This window comes from Bos grunniens, chromosome 8 (assembly GCF_055505025.1).
Source record: "Bos grunniens cultivar Pamir isolate PY7600 chromosome 8, Bosgru_T2T1.0, whole genome shotgun sequence".
NCBI lineage: Eukaryota > Metazoa > Chordata > Mammalia > Artiodactyla > Bovidae > Bos > Bos grunniens.
The window spans coordinates 58,057,901-58,077,945 of NC_141172.1; the positions used below are offsets into that span (position 1 = coordinate 58,057,901).

Here is a 20,045-nt window from a genome sequence, read left to right on the forward strand (position 1 = left end):
TGTTGTATTGCATACTTACGTAAGTGATTTCACTTCCCACAGGATCTTGTGAGGGAAGAACCACTTTTTTTTTCTTTTTAAAGATGGAGAAAACTCAAGTCTCAGAGAGGTTTTCAGTTCCATCACCCAGATGGGGAAATCTATACTTTATCTGAGTTTTCTAAGTCCTCTAAATCTTCTAAGACTAAAGCCTTCCACCACTGCCTGGCAGAGCTAGAATGGTGCCCAGCTGACCTTGATCAGAGCCGACTTTTTGCTCTCCTGGTTTAGCTTGTCACACTGGGCCAATGCCATATCTGATAGTCTGGCCTGTATGTCAGGATCACACAGGAAAATCAACAGCAGGATGATCTGTTTCTGTTTGATAAGAAATCTGACTCCAGTCAAATGCTAAACCTTTTTATAGGTAGCTATGTTTTTTTCCCCCGCTTCCTCTTTACTTGGGCCTCTTACTGTGTTTTGTTTTTTTTCTCCTTTCTTCCTCTAGTATTCTAGTCAAGAAGAAAGCCAGAGGAAGCAATTGCCTACTGCTGCCGCCCAGTGTTGTAAGTGAGAAACTTGTCTCTGAATCTCTTCTTAATCACAGCTTTCTGTCAGTTCTCCAAATGTGGCTTATTTTGAGTTGGGGAGGTTGGAGAGAGATGGTGTGTATAAACAGAAGATATTCCAGAAATACACCTTATTCAGGCTCATCCTCCCAATGGCTATCTCCCCGTTAGCTTTAAGAAGAGATCTTTTGGTTTTGTGTGGCTGTAGGTAGGGCAGTGAGGCTTTTTTTCCTCTGTTTACCAGCTTTTACCCCTAGAGGAATGATTTTTACTGTTCTGTCTCCATTTATCTGTTATTGTCCTTTAAGAGTTTCCACCTCTGGAAACTCTAGTTTAGGTCTTTCCTCTGCTCCCATTGTATCCTATATATATATATAGCCATCATATGTTATAATCTATATATATTTATTTGATAAGAATGCAAAATTTTTAAAGGCCAAAATTTGTATTCCTAGCATCTGGCTCAACACCTGATAACATAATATGTGTGTGTGGGCTAAGTTGCTTCATTTGTGTATGACTCTCTGTGACCCCATGGACTGTAGCCCACCAGACTCCTCTGTCCATGGAATTCTCCAGGCAAGAATACTGGAGTGGGTTGCCATTTCCTCCTCTGGGGGATCTTGCCTACCCAGGGATCGAACCCATGTCTCTTGTATTTCCTACATTGCTGGGCGGGTTCTTTACCCACTAGTGCCACCTGGGAGGAACTCAGGTAAGCCTCAGTAAAGGAGATCAGTAAGCCTCAGTAAAGTTTGATAAATGATTAACTGAGTGAGAGAATTTGTTATTTCCTTTGAGGTTAACTTATCCAGACCACACAAATTCCTTTTTGAAATGAGCTGTACATTGTTGGTATATTGGTATCTTTTCAGTTTCTCTCAGAATAGCTTGAGCAGACACCAAAGGATTGACTCGAAATTAGTTCCCTTTCACTTTTTCAACTCTGGGGGTTGGCTTGCCTATGTTTTGTTTCGTTTGTGTTGCTGTAGTGTTTCTGAATCACTGCCAAAATCTTTTCAATGGCAGGTTGATAGTCCTGGTAATAGTGGTAGTAGTTATTGTAGTAATGCTACTACTAATAAGAACCATAGCAGCTAACATATTTTGAGGTTTGATAGTATGCCAGATGCTGCTGTAAGAGCTGAAATGTAGTAACTTATTTAATCTTCACAGTAACCCTAAGACATAGATTTTACTGTTTTCCTCGTTTTTAAGATGAGGAAACTGAGATTGAGTTATTTGCCACAGATCACATAGTAAGTGGTGAAGTAAATACTCAGATACAAACAGTCTGACTCTATAGCCCATGCATTAAACCACCATGTTATACCACTTCATACTGTTTCTGAGAAGAAGAACCTCTATCCATGTTTATAAATCCATTGGTTGTCTTCCATTCTATTGGCTACTTACTTTCCTGATAAAAGAGAGACCACTGGCAGAGGTCAGTACTTTTTCTTTATTTAAATAACACCTATTTTACATATGATTTGTTACTTTCATTTTTCCCATTTGGGAACTAGTATTTATCAAGCATTTAGAGTCATGGGAGACAAGAATCTGAATTGAACACCAAGTTGTGAATTAAAGTCTCTAAGTCATTTCCAAAACTCATTGTAATGAGATAATTTTGAGTTTTTAATCTTTTAAGTCTTTTTCCAAGATGGCTAATGCAAGTGAAATGGAATAATTGAGCTTTCTCTTCCATTCCTTCTTGGTTCCATTTGATGAAATGCAGTTCAAGTGATTAAAGAGCAAATGCTTAGAGGGCAGGAGGAAATAAGAGAATGTAAATAATCAGCATTTATGAATTCTCTTACTTTTTAAATATGTTTACCAGCTAATTTGTTTTATGTGAAGTGAAGTGAAAAGTCGCTCAGTGGTGTCCAACTCTTTGCAACCCCGTGGACTGTAGCCTGCCAGGCTCCTCTGTCCGTGGAATTCTTCAGGCCAGAATACTGGAGTGGGTATCTGTTCCCTTCTCCAGGGGATCTTTCCAATCCAGGGATTGATCCTAGGTCTCCTGCATTGCAGGTGGATTCTTTACTGTCTGAGCCACCAGGGAAGCCCAATTTGTTTTATACGCATAGCCTATCCCTGTCTTTTGACTACTCTCTAATATATTTTTATTTGGAAAAACTTTAAACTTATAGGAAAGTTGAGAAAACAGTACATTGAATACCGATTTACCTTTTACTAGATTCAGTGATTAACATTTTGCCAAATTTGCTTCTCTTTCTCCCTACTGATGTTTCCCATTTCTGTCTGTATATGCACATACACAAAAATATACATGTGTGTTTTCTGGAATCATTTGAATATAAGCATCAGACTTTATGACACATCAGCATGTGTCTCCTAAGAGAACACTTTGCGTAACCAAAATACCATTATTAGAATCAAGAGATTTAACATTGATTATATATATTAATAATATATGATATATAGTTAATATTAAGAATTCCCCAGTTGTCCCCCAAGTGTTTTCATAGACCTGCCTTGCACCAGCATGTAATTTAATCAAGAATTGCACATTTTTACTCAGTTGTCCTGAATCTTTAATCTCCTTTAATAAAAAACTTGCCTTTTTAGTCATTTATGACACTGGCTTTTTTTCAGTTAGAAAAATATTTTTATTCTAATTATAATATCTACTGCAGATGGCAGTATATACTAGTATAGGTTTGTGGGAAGCCATTTGATAATATGTACCAAGAGGCTTTAAAAATCCATAACCTTTGACTCAGCAGCTGAATTTCTTGAAATTTGTCCTAAATAATCAAGAAACTGATGAGGATTTGTGTAGAAAGATATTCATTTCAAAATATTTAAATAGCAAAATTTGAAAATGACTTAATAAGCAACAGTAAATATAATAGTCATAAGATTTGAATATTATGCTTTGAATAATAGGGAAATTTTCATGAAACTAAATTAAAATATACAAAACTCTTACTCTCTGTATGTGCATATGCATATACATCAGTTCAGTTCAGTTCAGTCGCTCAGTCATGTCCGACTCTTTGCAACCCCATGAATCACAGCACGCCAGGCTTCCCTGTCCATCACCAACTCCTGGAGTTTACTCAAACACATGTCCATCGAGTTGGTGTTGCCATCCAGCCATCTCATCCTCTGTCGTCCCCTTCTCCTCCTGCCCCCAATCCCTCCCAGCATCAGGGTCTTTTCCAGTGACTCAACTCTTCGCATGAGGTGGCCAAAGTACTGGAGTTTCAGCTTCAACATCAGTCCTTCCAATGAACACCCAGGACTGATCTCCTTTAGGATGGACTGGTTGGATCTCCTTGCAGTCCAAGGGACTCTCAAGAGTCTTCTCCAACACCACAGTTCAAAAGCATCAATTCTTCGGTGCTCAGCCTTCTTCACAGTCCAACTCTCACATCCATACATGACCACTGGACTGGAAAAACCATAGCCTTGACTAGACGTACCTTTGTTGGCAAAGTAATATCTCTGCTTTTGAATATGCTATCTAGGTTGGTCATAACTTTCCTTCCAAGGAGTAAGCGTCTTTTAATTTCATGGCTGCAGTCACCATCTGCAGTGATTTTGGAGCCAGAAAAATAAAGTCTGACACTGTTTACACTGTTTCCCCATCTATTTCCCATGAAGTGATGGGACCGGATGCCATGATCTTAGTTTTCTGAATGTTGAGCTTTAAGCCAACTTTTTCACTCATAGGTATATGTGTGTGTGTGCGTGTATAATTTAAGAGTTTTTCCTATATACCCCAAATTGCATACCCCTAAAATTCATATGTTGAAGCCCTGGCCCCTTATGTGACTGTATTTGGAGATAAAGCCTGTGAGCAGATGAGAAAGATTAATTGAAAATGTAAGAATGAGGCTCTAATTTGATAGGGCTGATAACCTTAGAGATTTCTAAGGGGAATGGAGCAAGAAGGTGGCCATCTACAGGCCAGGAAGAGAACTTTCATCAGGAACCAAATCAGCTGGCACCTTGAGCTTGGGCTTCCTAGACTTTAAACCTGTGGGATACAAATTTCTGTTGTTTAGACCACCTAGACTATGGTATTTTGTTACGGCAGCTGAGCAGACTAGTATAGGTTTTGGTGCTGAGAGTCGGGGTGCTGCAGTAACAAATACCTAAAAATGTGACAGCAGCTTTGGAAGTTTGGGTAATGGATATAAAGACTGGAAGAATTTTGAGGTGCAAACAAGGTTGTTGTGCAGGGACTGTTGGGAGAAATGGATATTAAAGGATGTTCTGGAGAAGTGTCAGATGGAAATGAGGGATGGTTTATTGGAAACTGGAGGAAAGGTGATCCTTGTGGCAATGAACTTAGCTGAATTGTTTGAGGGTTTTGTGAAAGGTACAGTTTATAAGTGATCAAATTGGGTGTTTAGCAGAGGTGATTTCTAAACTAAATAATGAAGATATGCCTTGGGTCTTCCTTATTGCTAATAGTAAAATGCCAGAAGAGAGGGTTGAATTGAAGATGAAATTGTTAAATAAAAAGGAACTTGAATTTGGAGATTTGGCAATTCTTAGCCTATCCTTAGCCTATATTTTGTGAAAAATGAAAAATCTTGTTCTGAAGAAAATACTAAAGAGATCATGGTATGACTCATGGACTTAACCAGCCATCAGCAGAAGCCAGGAATAGAGATGGAATTATACCAGCAGAGACATTGCCAATTTCAACCAAAGGGGACAGAGAAAGAGGGATGGAATGAAGGAAGGCTGTTGGATTTCTTGAATTCTTCAAGACTCAATCATAGAGTATTTGACTGTAAACATGTGCTGTTCTTGAGGAAAGGCAAAAGTGACCCGGAAGGTGATTTGGAGAATATCAGGGCTGCCACTCTCAGCACAGGCCCAGGGGACAGAGATGTTTCCTTCTGTTTCAGAGGGTGATCACCACTGAGAGCTATGGGGCCAGGGCCCTTCTGCAGAGCTGTGGGAGTGACAGTGTCACTCCAGTGGAGGACGGGTCATGGAACCAAAGAGAATTATTCTCTAGCCTCATGATCTAATGGAATTTGCCTTGCTAGGTTTTGGACTAGCTTGAGACCTGTCACTTCTTTCCTATCTCTTCCTGGTGGAGTGAGGTTATCCTTCTGTCTCATCATTGTAATTTGGAAGCACATATTTGGTTTCACAGGTTCACAGCTAGAGAGGAATTTTGCCTCAGGATGAATCATAACTGAATTCTCACTCATATCTAATTTAGTTGGTATTTAAATGAGTTTTTGGACTTTAGAATTGATGCTGGAATGAATGAATGCATTTTGCATGTTTTAAGGATGTGAATTTTGGGGGACCAGAGGCAGAATGCTAGAGCTGAATTTTGTCCCCCTGAAATTCATATATTGAGGCCCCAACTCCCAATGTGTTTGTATTGAGAGAGTCATTTATGACTTTAAATGAAGTCATAAAGATGGAGCCCTGATCTTATAAGTCTGTTACCTATTTAAAAAGAAGAGACAACTGTGCTCTCTGCCATCTGAGAATACATGGCAAGAAGGTGGCCATTTATAAGCTGGGAAGAGAGTTCTCACTGAACTCTGCCAGAATGCTGATCTCTAACTTTTCAGCCTCCAGAGACTGAGAAAATACATTTCTTTTGTTAAGCTACCTAGTCTATAGTATTTTGTTATGGCAGTCTGAGCAGACTAATATACTTATTATAAATGTATCTGTACAGTTAGGGGGAGAATACCTAGAGAAACACTAAAATACTAACCAAACTTTTCTTTGACACATGGGGACTTTTTAAATCCCTTTTTGCATTTCTTTCATTTTCTAAATATTTAACAATGTACTAATTTTAATAGTTAAAAGTTATTAACAAGAGGAATGGAATAACTGGATCCTTGTTCTAGAGGTTGGTTTACTGCTGTCTCTCTGAGTGATTTTGAAAGTCTTTCCATTGTCTATTTCAATTTCTTGATGTATAAAATGGGAGTGTTGGTCTAAATAACCTCTAGAACTCTTAGCTGTAATATCGTGTGACTGTAGCTTCCTAGTCCTGAGAGTTCTTCATGTGGATGGTCCCTCTTCTGTTTTCTTTGCTAGGGTCAGTTCTCTGCAGTCACTGTGACATGTCCACAAAATATTTTCAGAAATCACTGGGCTACTACTCTAAAGAAACCCTTTTTCTTATCTTTGATATGAAAGTTCCTCTGGCCCCAATTATGTCTTTAAAAATTGAGATTCTTTAAAAATTTTGGGGTGAACTATATTTTTTTTCCAATGTTTTCTTTCCAGACTTTTCTGATGGTGAGTTTAACGTTCAGTAATAACACTTTGCATTCACTTTTATCTTAGGATATGTCATTCTCCTTTGGTAACTGTGATATATGTAGATATGTCATAGGGCGATTATTACATTATGTCCACATATCTTTTATCCCCTGTGTTATTGTCAGTTCTTGTTCCCATTACTTCAGGGAAAGATATGGAAGGCAAGAACTGAAGAAATGGTGTTCCTGACTTTAGTAACTGAAAGCCTAGGATTTGAGGGCAATGTTCAAAATGTTTTGAATAAATACTATGGGAGGAAGTAGAGATTCACCTTAATCTCCCTTTTCCTGAATAAGAGAAGCCTTGCTTGACTTGAGTGAGAGAGAAAGAAGGTGACCAGAGTAGATTTCTTGGGACCTTATGTCTACTTTCTGGGTGGTACTAGTGAACAGTAGGTCCCTGGAAAGGGAATGGCTGGGTGCTGTGTCTAGGCCAGTGGATGCTCACTGAGACTGCTATGTTCCAACAAGTTGTGCATGCTGCAGAAGGAATCCTGGGCTCTCTGCAAGTAGCAGGTGAGACTCTGGTTCCAATGAAGCCACTTGAGCAGGATTAAAAGAAATCTCAAATGTTTTCTGTGTGCTGGAGGTGACCTGGGATATTTCAGTGAATGCTGTTACACAAAGACATACCTATGCATGAACAGTCATGTCACTCCAGTGTCTTATTCTCATACTGTCAGTATTTGGAGCAGTCTTTCCGGACAGGTAAGACTTACACTGAGATTCTCAAGATATTTGAGTTTTCTAAGAACAATAACATCTGTCCTCCTCGAAGAGGTCTTGAGCTTCTTTTTGTTGGTGGTTGTTGCCTGTCGGATTGCTACTGCTTGATTCTTCCTGCTCTCTTGGGTAGGTGAATGCCTGCTCTCTCATTGGGGTCCATTTGTGACCCTCCAGAAGTTGCCTCATTGTACCCTTCAGGGTCCAGTTCCTGGATGCGAGAGATTGCTTTGGTTCAGCCTCTTTCTTACACTACTGACTTCTTCCAACAGTAGATGTACTTAGTTTGCTGCTACTGGGATCCTACCACATAGAGACTTTTTGAATGGGGAGAGTAACAGGACAGCTCAGGCCCAGGCACCACCAGCAGTAAAGAATCTGCCTGCCAATGCAGGAGACATAAGAGATGTGGGTTTGATCCCTGCGTTGAGAAGATCCCTTGGAGGAGGGCATGGCAACCCACTCCAGTATTCTTACCTGGAGAATTGCATGCTTAGAGGAGTCTGGTGGGCTACAGTCCATGTGGTTGCAAAGAGTTGGACATGACTAAGCAACTTAGCATGCACGCAGGCCCAACCATATTCCACAAAATTCATTTGACTCTTGGGGAGCTCACTTATTCTTGATCTGAGAAACCAAGGCAATTTCCTTCTATTCTCTGTCTCCCAGCTCTGCTTCCTCTTTTCAGTCCTCTTGTCTACAGGGTTCAGATCAGCAGTTCTTCTACCCACGTAGACCTGTCTGGCTTCCCTTCTGCAAGCACCCCCAGTCTTTGTGAATCTTAGAACTTCTCCTCACTTGAATTCAGAGAGGAGAAACAGGAGAAGGGACAGTGTAGCCTCTCTTCACCAACAATTGCTCTCTCCAAAAGTTGTTTATTTCCATATCAACATAGCCATTCTGCTGGACAGCTGACAAGGATCCAGTTAAAGTTTCTTTCAGAATTCCCTAAAATTTGGATTGATCTGATTGTTTCTTCATAATCACTTCTGGTTACTACAGAGCTGATGTGAGTTTGTCCCTTTATTTGTGATGCTTATGTTAATTATTAGGTCAGTTAAGTTCAGTTCAGTCGCTCAGTCGTGTCCAGTTCTTTGTGACACCGTGGACCACAGCACGCCAGGCCTCCCTCTCCATCACCAGCTCCTGCAGTTTACCCAAACTCATGTCCACTGAGTCAGTGATGCCATCTAATCATCTCATCCTCTGTTGTCCCCTTCTCTCCCGCCCACAATCTTTCCCAGCATCTGGGTCTTTTCAAATGAGTCAGCTCTTCGTATCAGGTGGCCAAAGTATTGGAGTTTCAGCTTTAGCATCAGTCCTACCATTGAACACCTAGGACTGATCTCCTTTAGGATGGATCTCCTTGCAGTCCAAGGGACTCTCAAGAGCCTTCTCCAACACCACAGTTCAAAAGCATCAATTTTTCAGTGCTCAGCTTTCTTTATAGTCCACCTCTCACATCCATACATGACTACTGGAAAAAACAGAATTACTAGTTCAAATGATGTTCTCTAGATTTCTCCACTGCTAAGGTATTTTTTTCCCTTTTGTAATTAATAAGTAAAATATTGGGGGTAGGTAGGTAGTACTTTGAGACTGTGTGTATTTAACCTATTTCTTGTAACCTTTCATCCATTAATTTTAGAATCCATTATGATTATGGCCTAAATTTATTATTACATTGGTGTTGCAAAATGTTGGTTTCCTAATTCTATCATTCCTTTACATTGAGTAACTGCCAGTGTTCTGTAAAGCTTTCCCTCCTCGCTTACCCTCCTTTTTTATGACTATCACTATGGACTTACGAATTCACTTCTGTCATTCTCTTTGCTCAAATTCTCCCAAATTTGGCCCGTCACAGTCCCCTTAACTCAGATCTTGTGTCCTTTTGATGTGACCCCATTATTTATTTATTTATTTAACCATTTCCTTCCTTTCCTGATATAAGCTGTTCCAGGCTCTTCTTGTCCTTTTCTGCTTCTGTAATAGAATAAGTCATTTCTTAAGTGAGCCCTGGCTTCTTTTAGTGGGGGATCGTATTTAGAAATCAAGGTATTCAAACTTCAGTCTTCAGTAAAGATGTTTATACCTATGTCTTGTCAAGGAGTGCAGTAGCACACTGTGTTGCCACACCAAGTGACAGTACTAAGTTCTGCAGCTTTCTGCTGTATTCAGTTTTTACATGTCTGCTTTGCCCACCCACTGTGTTATCAATGACAGTATCACTGGCTGCAACTGAGAAATGAATCAAAAGTGAATCAGCATCTGGCAAGGACTTGGTGAGATGAGTACTCACATATTCTGTCAGGGTGTGTAAATTAGTACAACCTTTCTAACTCAGTAATTTCACTTCTAGGAACCATTCAGGGAAAATAACTTGAGATGCAAAGAAACACTTATGAATAGATTTTAGTTACAATGGGGAAAAATGTCAAAATTACTGGAAGAACGGGTAATTGTGGCAAGTTCCATATAATGGAATAATATGTTTGTAAGTAATTTTTTAAAATGCAGGGAACATTTATGTGAATAAGTTTTTAGAAAAGCAGGATCCTAAACTGATGAAGTAGTAGGATCCCAGCTATCTGAAATACAAATTACTCATAAGCATAGGGACAAAACCTAGGAAATAGTTTTAATAGTGTCTCTCAGTGGTAGAATTGTGGGTAATTTTTTTCTTTATCCTTCTTTATACTTTCTAAATTTTCTCCAAATGCATTTATTTCATGATAATTTAAAAGCTAATAAATATTTATTAGAAAATGATCCCAGGCCTTACACTATAGAGGTAGGCCATTGTAGATTTATTTTTTTAGTTTGTATTTGAGACTTAATTGAATGATGGTTGTTGGTTGATGGTTGAATGATGATGGTTGTTGGAATTGGCAATGTTTAGCTAAACAATACTAGTGGTTCCTTGATTGAGAGTTTTAAGTAGCTCTTAAAGTTGTCTCTTCTGTTGGTTACATCCCTGAGGTCTCTTGTAATAAATTACTATGGTTGAAATAAATTTGGGGATCTGTTTTTTTATATGTAATATGACCTCTAAGCAAGCTTGAAACTTTGAGATACAGCCCACCATTGATGTTTCAAAGAGATTTTCTCTGATTGTCTCTGAAAGGTTTGTTTCACTGCTTTTGTTACAGTGTTACGTATAAATAGTACCTTATCAGATCCTATACTGAAATCTCCTGAGTATGAATCAGTCTTTTAAATTAGCAAAATAGGGCATAACTCAACATATTGTTTAAAATTTTTCTTAAAGAATGAGTCAGTTCAGAGCAGTTGGGTGTTAGTCACATGCATGAAAAAACAGTGACCAACATTCAGAGGCATCATCAGGAATACAATTTGCCTACCAACTTATGACATCTTATTTGATCACACTGACTTCAAAAGGGTTTCTTTTACCAACATGCCCAGAAGTGACGTGTTTACATAAAAATGTCTTTCCTTTTTTTCCCTTTTCAACCGTTAGTGTTATATTTCCTGGTGATCCATCATGCTGATATTACTGATCCTTAAGAAGCATGAGGTATTAGTGCTTCCCACTACGCTTAAACCATCAGGCTTGATGTACTATATCCCTTGTCTGCAGCACACTCAAATATTCCTCTTATATTGTATGATTCTTGGTCTTCATCTAAAACTGTCCAGTGCCATGCTGTGATTTGTCTTATTTTTAATATTCTACCTGTTTGGGGAGGCAGGGAAATAGGCTATTATATATGTGTAACCAGATATTCCTCACCTGGAAGATTAGATTACTGCCTATTACTGTATAGATGATGGTATAATTCCCCTGCAAGATTCAGCCAAACACAGAAGTCTGGGCAGATACTGCCAATTCTGTTATTAGTTCCATTTCTCTAGCTACCACAAGCAAGACTAGATTTACACTTGTACTAATGAACTTACTTACAAAATAGAACTATTAATACAGTCGTGGATGTAGAAAACAAGCTTATGGTTACCAGGGGATATGAGGGGCAGGGACAAATTTGGAATTGACACGTACACACTACTATATAAAAAGTAGACAGCTGATAAGAACCGGCTGTGTAGTACAGGGAACTCTACTCAGTACTTTGTAATGACCTATATCAGCAATATGTGAACCATGAACTTCCTGATGTTCAAGCTGGTTTTAGAAAAGGCAGAGGAACCAGAGATCAAATTGCCAATATCTGTTGGATCATAGAAAAAGCAAGAGAGTTCCAGAAAAACATCAATTTCTGCTTTATTGACTATGCCAAAGCCTTTGACTGTGTGGATCACAATACACTGTGGAAAATTCTGAAAGAGATGGGAATACCAGACCACCTGACCTGCCTCTTGAGAAACCTGTATGCAGGTCAGGAAACCACAGTTAGAACTGGACATGGAACAACAGACTGGTTCCAAATAGGAAGAGGAGTATGTCAAGGCTGTATATTGTCACCCTGCTTATTTTAACTTCTATGCAGAGTACATCATGAGAAACGCTGGACTGGAAGAAACACAAGCTGGAATCAAGATTGCCGGGAGAAATATCAATAACCTCAGATGTGCAGATGACACCACCCTTATGGCAGAAAGTGAAGAGGAACTCAAAAGCCTCTTGATGAAAGTGAAAGTGGAGAGTGAAAAAGTTGGCTTAAAGCTCAACATTCAGAAAACGAAGATCATGGCATCTGGTCCCATCAGGTCATGGGAAATAGATGGGGAAACAGTGGAAACAGTGTCAGACTTTATTTTTCTGGGCTCCAAAATCACTGCAGATTGTGACTGCAGCCATGAAATTAAAAGACGCTTACTCCTTGGCCTTTCATAAAAGGAGGCTGCCAGAGATCCTGTCCGCCTAGGTTTAAGGAAGCCCTCAAGAGCTGTGCGTCCGGCGCGCTAAAGCTCAGGCGGCTGCGACGGGCGCGCTAAGCGTGGCCAAGAGGAGCCACCCCACGTCCGAGGTCAGGGGCAGAAGCCGGGAGGACCCCATGCCCGAAGGACTGCGGCCAAGAGGAGTTACCCCACGTCCAAGGTCAGGGGCAGCGGCCGAGAGTACCAGGTTGCGACGGCGCAGGAACCGCGGAGAGGAGCTACCCCGAGTCCGAGGTCAAGGGGGGCGGCCGAGAGGAGATACCCAGCGTCCGAGGTCAGGGGTGGCGAGGAGAGGAGTTACCCGCGTCCGAAGTCAGACGCGGCAGGCGGGAGGAGCTACCCCACGCCGGAGGCCAGGGGCAGTGGCCAGGAGGACCAACCCCTCATCCAAGGAGCCGTGGCTGCACAGGCGCAGGAGGGCCTAGAGGAGCTATCCCATGGTGGAGAGATCTGACAGAATGTGGTCCACTGGAGAAGGGAATGGCAAACCACTTCAGTATTCTTGCCTTGAGAACCCCATGAACAGTATGAAAAGGCAAAATGATAGGATACTGAAAGAGAAACTCCCCAGGTCAGTAGGTGCCCAATATGCTACCGGAGATCAGTGGAGAAATAACTCCAGAAAGAATGAAGGGATGGAGCCAAAGCAAGAAGAATACCCAGCTGTGGATGTGACTGATGATAGAAGCAAGGTCTGATGCTGTAAAGAGCAATATTGAATAGGAACCTGGAATGTCAGGTCCATGAATCAAGGCAAATTGGAAGTGGTCAAACAAGAGATGGCAAGAGTGAATGTCGACATTCTAGGAATCAGCGAACTGAAATGGACTGGAACGGGTGAATTTAACTCAGATGACCATTATATCTACTACTGCGGGCAGGAATCCCTCAGAAGAAATGGAGTGGCCATCATGGTCAACAAAAGAGTCCGAAATGCAGTACTTGGATGCAGTCTCAAAAACGACAGAATATAGATCAATGGAACAAAATAGAAAGCCCAGAGATAAATCCACGCACATATGGACACCTTATCTTTGACAAAGGAGGCAAGAATATACAATGGATTAAAGACAATCTCTTTAACAAGTGGTGCTGGGAAATCTGGTCAACCACTTGTAAAAGAATGAAACTAGAACACTTTCTAACACCACACACAAAAATAAACTCAAAATGGATTAAAGATCTCAACGGAAGACCAGAAACTATAAAACTCCTAGAGGAGAACATAGGCAAAACACTCTCCAACATACATCACAGCAGGATCCTCTATGACCCACCTCCCAGAATATTGGAAATAAAAGCAAAAATAAACAAATGGGACCTAATTACCCTTAAAAGCTTCTGCACATCAAAGGAAACTATTAGCAAGGTGAAAAGACAGCCTTCAGAATGGGAGAAAATAATAGCAAATGAAGCAACTGACAAACAACTAATCTCAAAAATATACAAGCAACTCCTACAGCTCAACTCCAGAAAAATAAATGACCCAATCAAAAAATGGGCCAAAGAACTAAATAGACATTTCTCCAAAGAAGACATACAGATAGCTACCAAACACATGAAAAGATGCTCAACATCACTCATTATCAGAGAAATGCAAATCAAAACCACTATGAGGTACCATTTCACACCAGTCAGAATGGCTGTGATCCAAAAATCTACAAATAATAAATGCTGGAGAGGGTGTGGAGAAAAGGGAACCCTCTTACACTGTTGGTGGGAATGCAAACTAGTACAGCCACTATGGAGAACAGTGTGGAGATTCCTTAAAAAACTTGAAATAGAACTGCCTTATGATCCAGCAATCCCACTACTGGGCATACACACTGAGGAAACCAGAAGGGAAAGAGACACGTGTACCCCAATGTTCACCGCAGCACTGTTTATAATAGCCAGGACATGGAAGCAACCTAGATGTCCATCAGCAGATGAATGGATAAGAAAGCTGTGGTACATATACACAATGGAGTATTACTCAGCCATTAAAAAGAATACATTTGAATCAGTTCTAATGAGGTGGATGAAACTGGAGCCTATTATACAGAGTGAAGTAAGCCAGAAGGAAAAACACCAATACAGTATACTAACGCATATATATGGAATTTAGAAAGATGGTAACAATAACCCGGTGTACGAGACAGCAAAAGAGACACTGATGTATAGAACAGTCTTATGGACTCTGTGGGAGAGGGAGAGGGTGGGAAGATTTGGGAGAATGGCATTGAAACATGTAAAATATCATGTATGAAACGAGATGCTAGTCCAGGTTTGATATACGATACTGGATGCTTGGGGCTAGTGCACTGGGACCCAGAGGGATGGTATGGGGAGGGAGGAGGGAGGAGGGTTCAGGATGGGGAACACATGTATACCTGTGGTGGATTCATTTTGATATACGGCAAAATTAATACAATTATGTAAAGTTTAAAAATAAAACTAAAAAAAAAACGACAGAATGATCTCTGTTCGTTTCCAAGGAAAACCATTCAATATCACAGTAATCCAAGTCTATGCCCCAACCAGTAACGCTGAAGAAGCTGAAGTTGAACGGTTCTATGAAGACCTACAAGACCTTTTAGAACTAACACCCAAAAAAGATGTCCTTTTCATTATAGGGGACTGGAATGCAAAAGTAGGAAGTCAAGAAACACCTGGGGTAATAGGCAAATTTGGCCTTGGAATACAGAATGAAGCAGGGCAAAGACTAATAGAGTTTTGCCAAGAAAATGCACTGGTCATAGCAAACACCCTCTTCCAACAACACAAGAGAAGACTGTACACATGGACATCACCAGATGGTCAATATCGAAATCAGATTGATTATATTTTTTGCAGCCAAAGATGGAGAAGCTCTATACAGTCAGCAAAAACAAGACCAGGAGCTGACTGTGGCTCAGACCATGAACTCCTTATTGCCAAATTCAGACTTAAATTGAAGAAAGTAGGGAAAACCACTAGACCATTCAGGTATGACCTAAATCAAATCCCTTATGATTATACAGTGGAAGTTAGAAATAGATTTAAGGGACTAGATCTGATAGATAGAGTGCCTGATGAACTATGGAATGAGGTTCGTGACATTGTACAGGAGACAGGGATCAAGACCATCCCCATGGAAAAGAAATGCAAAAAAGCAAATTGGCTGTTTGGGGAGGCCTTACAAATAGCTGTGAAAAGAAGAGAAGCGGAAAACAAAGGAGAAAATGAAAGATACAAACATCTGAATGCAGAGTTCCAAAGAATAGCAAGAAGAGATAAGAAAGCCTTCCTCAGCAACCAATGCAAAAAAATAGAGGAAAACAACAGAATGGGAAAGACTAGGGATCTCTTCAAGAAAATCAGAGATACCAAGGGAACATTTCATGCAAAGATGGGCTCGATAAAGGACAGAAATGGTATGGACTTAACAGAAGCAGAAGATATTAAGAAGAGGTGGCAAGAATACACAGAAGAACTGTACAAAAAAGATCTTCACGACCCAGATAATCACGATGGTGTGATCACTGACCTAGAGCCAGACATCCTGGAATGTGAAGTCAAGTGGGCCTTAGAAAGCATCACTACGAACAAAGCTAGTGGAGGTGATGGAATTCCAGTTGAGCTATTCCAAATCCTGAAAGATGATGCTGTGAAAGTGCTGCACTCAATATGCCAGCAAATTTGGAAAACTCAGCAGTGGCCACAGGACTGGAAAAGGTCAGTTTTCATTCCAATCCCAAAGAAAGGCAATGCCAAAGAACGCTCAAACTACCGCACAATTGCAGTCATCTCACACGCTAGTAAAGTAACACTCAAAATTCTCCAAGCCAGGCTTCAGCAATATGTGAACTGTGAACTTCCTGATGTTCAAGCTGGCTTTAGAAAAGGCAGAAGAACCAGAGATCAAATTGCCAACATCCATTGGATCATGGAAAAAGCGAGAGAGTTCCAGAAAAGCATCAATTTCTGCTTTATTGACTATGCCAAAGCCTTTGACTGTGTGGATCACAATAAACTGTGGAAAATTCTGAAAGAGATGGGAATACCAGACCACCTGACCTGCCTCTTGAGAAACCTGTATGCAGGTCAGGAAGCAACAGTTAGAACTGGACATGGAACAACAGACTGGTTCCAAATAGGAAAAGGAGTTCGTCAAGGCTGTATACTGTCACCCTGTTTATTTAACTTCTATGCAGGGTACATCATGAGAAACACTGGACTGGAAGAAACACAAGCTGGAATCAAGATTGCCGGGAGAAATATCAATAACCTCAGATGTGCAGATGACACCACCCTTATGGCAGAAAGTGAAGAGGAACTCAAAAGCCTCTTGATGAAAGTGAAAGTGGAGAGTGAAAAAGTTGGCTTAAATCTCAACATTCAGAAAACGAAGATCATGGCATCCAGTCCCATCAGGTCATGGGAAATAGATGGGGAAACAGTGGAAACAGTGTCAGACTTTATTTTTCTGGGCTCCAAAATCACTGCAGATTGTGACTGCAGCCATGAAATTAAAAGACGCTTACTCCTTGGAAGGAAAGTTATGACCAACCTAGATAGCATATTCAAAAGCAGAGACATTACTTTGCCAACAAAGGTTCGTCTAGAAAAGGCTATGGTTTTTCCTGTGGTCATGTATGGATGTGAGAGTTGGACTGTGAAGAAGGCTGAGTGTCAAAGAATTGATGCCTTTGAACTGTGGTGTTGGAGAAGACTCTTGAGAGTCCCTTGGACTGCAAGGAGATCCAACCAGTCCATTCTGAAGGAGATCAGCCCTGGGATTTCTTTGGAAGGAATAATGCTGAAGCTGAAACTCCAGTACTTTGGCCACCTCATGCGAAGAGTTGACTCATTGGAAAAGACTCTGATGCTGGGAGGGATTGGGGGCAGGAGGAGAAGGGGACGACAGAGGATGAGATGGCTGGATGACATCTCTGACTCGATGGACGTGAGTCTGGGTGAACTCCAGGAGTTGGTGATGGACAGGGAGGCCTGGCGTGCTGCGATTCATGGAGTTGCAAAGAGTCGGACACAACTGAGCAACTGAACTGAACTGAACTGAACTGATATGGGAAAAGAGTCTGAAAAAAAAGAGTGGATATATGTATATGTATAACTGATTCACTTTGCTGTACAGCTCAAACTAATATTTCATTGTAAATCAACTTATACTAAAAAAAAATTGGTGGCTATAACTAAAGATGTATTTCTGTGAACAATGGAAGCAGAAAAGTGAAAGTGTTAGTGTGCAGTGGTGTCTGATTCCTTGGGACCCCATGGTCTGTAGCCTGCCAGGCTCCTCTGTCCATGGGATTTTCCAGGCAAGAGTGCTGGAGTGTGTAGCAGTTCCCTTCTTCAGGGGATCTTCCCAATCTAGGGATCGAACCCTGGTCTCCTGCTTTGCAGGCAGTTTCTTTTCTGTCTGAACCACCAGGGAAGCCTGAGAGGAAGCTTATGTCGCTGATTAGAGGCCATTAGCATGTGTGCTCAGTCGTGTCTAACTCTTTGCAACCCTTTGCACTGTAGCCTGCCAGGCTCCTCTGTCCATGGGGTTTTCCAGGCAAGAATACTGGAGTGGGTTGCCATTTCCTCCACCAGGGGATCTTCCTGACCCAGGGATCTTCTGTGTCTCCTGCATTGCAGGTGGATTCTTTACCCTCTGAGCCATCACTTACTCTCACTTATCAAGGACTACATGCCCTGCAGGAAAGCAGGACTGCATTCGCACCTGGCCTCTATTCTGCAGATTCTCCCACCTCATCAGTTTCCCCTTACCCCCTTCTTATTTCTCATATCCCAGGAAACAGAAGTCTAGCTCATATCCATTCTTTGCCATTTTTCTTCCACTATCTACCACTTTATCTGAGGAATAGTGATACCTTGGAAATAGAGAGGGAAATATTAAGGAGGCAAAGAAGCAAATGGTTAAGAATGACATGTAGTTTGTTCAGGAAGACTTTCCAGAAGAGATGAATTTAGAGATGACTTTTGAAGAAGCTAATTGGAATGTAGTGATGTATCCTACTAAGATATTCATAGTAGGATAAACGAAAATTATGAAGGGGGAATTCAAAACATAGCCCACTGTATTCCCTCAGTCATAGCTAAGGAACCTCTTAATGGCTGGCATATCATCTGTTCTCGGTAGTGGGAGTAGAGGATCAGTCCATAGCTGCTGGTATGTCTAGTTCAGGACTAGGACTCTCAGACAGGAAAATATGCTAGTTACAGACTCCTAGAGTGTAGGGAGTCTTATTTTAGTAGTAGGGCAGCGCAGTGGGCCTAGGACTTCTTTCAGTAAGAGTGGGTGATGAGTTTTACATTGTACATGTGATATTGGTGGAAGCAGTTGATACTGATGCTAATTACAGGTGTTGGCAAACTAACAAAGAAAAGAGAGAGACTATAACAATATGGTTTGGCTGATAGAAATAATGTTAATTGCAGCCTTCTGACTCGCTTATTTATTTCTAAACTGCCATCTTCCAGAAAAAATTTGATGTGGCTAATTGCAGTCATTACATTAACTTATTATCATTTCTGTTCAATTGCTATGTTAGACAATTATGCAGGTTAAAAATTTCAGGTTAGTGTATCAAAGTTTTATTTGATTAAAACATTTAAGTGCCTAATCTGGGCATAAATTAGCTGTTACATATTAATTGCATAACTGTTATTCCCATAAAAGCATGGTCATCTTATGGCTTTTTATTATAGATTTTATTGGTAAAAGTGGTAAGCAATGAATTTGATTGATAAAACATGATTGACAGAATTATGGTAGATATCAACAATTGATAGAATTGTTCATTACACTAACAGTTATTGGGCACCTCTTCCTCATGCGAAGAATCATGCTAGGCACCAGAGGGTATAGAAATGGAAAGTCCTTGATCTTAGTGAACTCAAGTCCAGAGAGGAGGAAACAGGTAACTAGTACCATGTGATATGTAAATGATAGGGGAGTATAGAGAAAGAAAACTTAATCCAAATTTGGGATGGTTAGGAATATCTTCCTAGAGGAAATATCTAAATTGAAAAAAAAAGTTTAAGATCAACCAAAGTCCATATGTTTCATTATGGTTCACTCTTTGGGTTGTATATTCGATGGGATTATTCCTTTTTTTCCTTCCAGTTTTATTAAGATATAATTGACATACAGTACTGTGTAAGTTTAAGGTGTACAGTGTAATGATTTGATTTACATACATCATGATATGATTATCACAATAAGTTTGGTGAATATCATTTTGTATAAATACAAAATTAAAAAAAAGTTTTTTGTGAGGAGAACTCAGGATTTACTGTTAACCACTTTCATATATGACATACAGTAGTGTTGCTCTTGCCTGGAAAATCCCATGGGCGGAGGAGACTGGTAGGCTGCAGTCCATGGGGTCACTAAGAGTCGGACACAATTGAGCGACTTCACTTTCACTTTTCACTTTCATGCATTTGAGAAGGACGTGGCAACCCACTCCAGTGTTCTTGCCTGGAGAATCCCAGGGACAGCGGAGCCTGGTGGGCTGCTGTCTGTGGGGTCGTACAGAGTTGGACACGACTGAAGCGACTTAGTAGTAGTAGTAGTAGTAGTAGTAGCGGTGGTGTTAATTATGGAGAAGGCAATGGCAGTCCATTCCAATAC

The 20,045-nt window shown here is 40.6% G+C and overlaps 1 protein-coding gene across 3 annotated transcripts in view; it reads left to right on the forward strand.

Annotated features, from left to right (window-relative positions):
• The window catches only part of UNC13B (unc-13 homolog B), a 225,191-nt gene that overhangs the window by 87,337 nt on the left and 117,809 nt on the right, over positions 1 to 20,045 (forward strand). For all 3 annotated transcript variants that reach the window (XM_086415676.1, XM_086415675.1, XM_086415674.1), the window contains one exon: positions 488 to 545. In XM_086415676.1, coding sequence (XP_086271802.1) covers positions 488 to 545 — 58 coding nt within the window. The remainder of the gene's footprint in view (positions 1 to 487; positions 546 to 20,045) is intronic.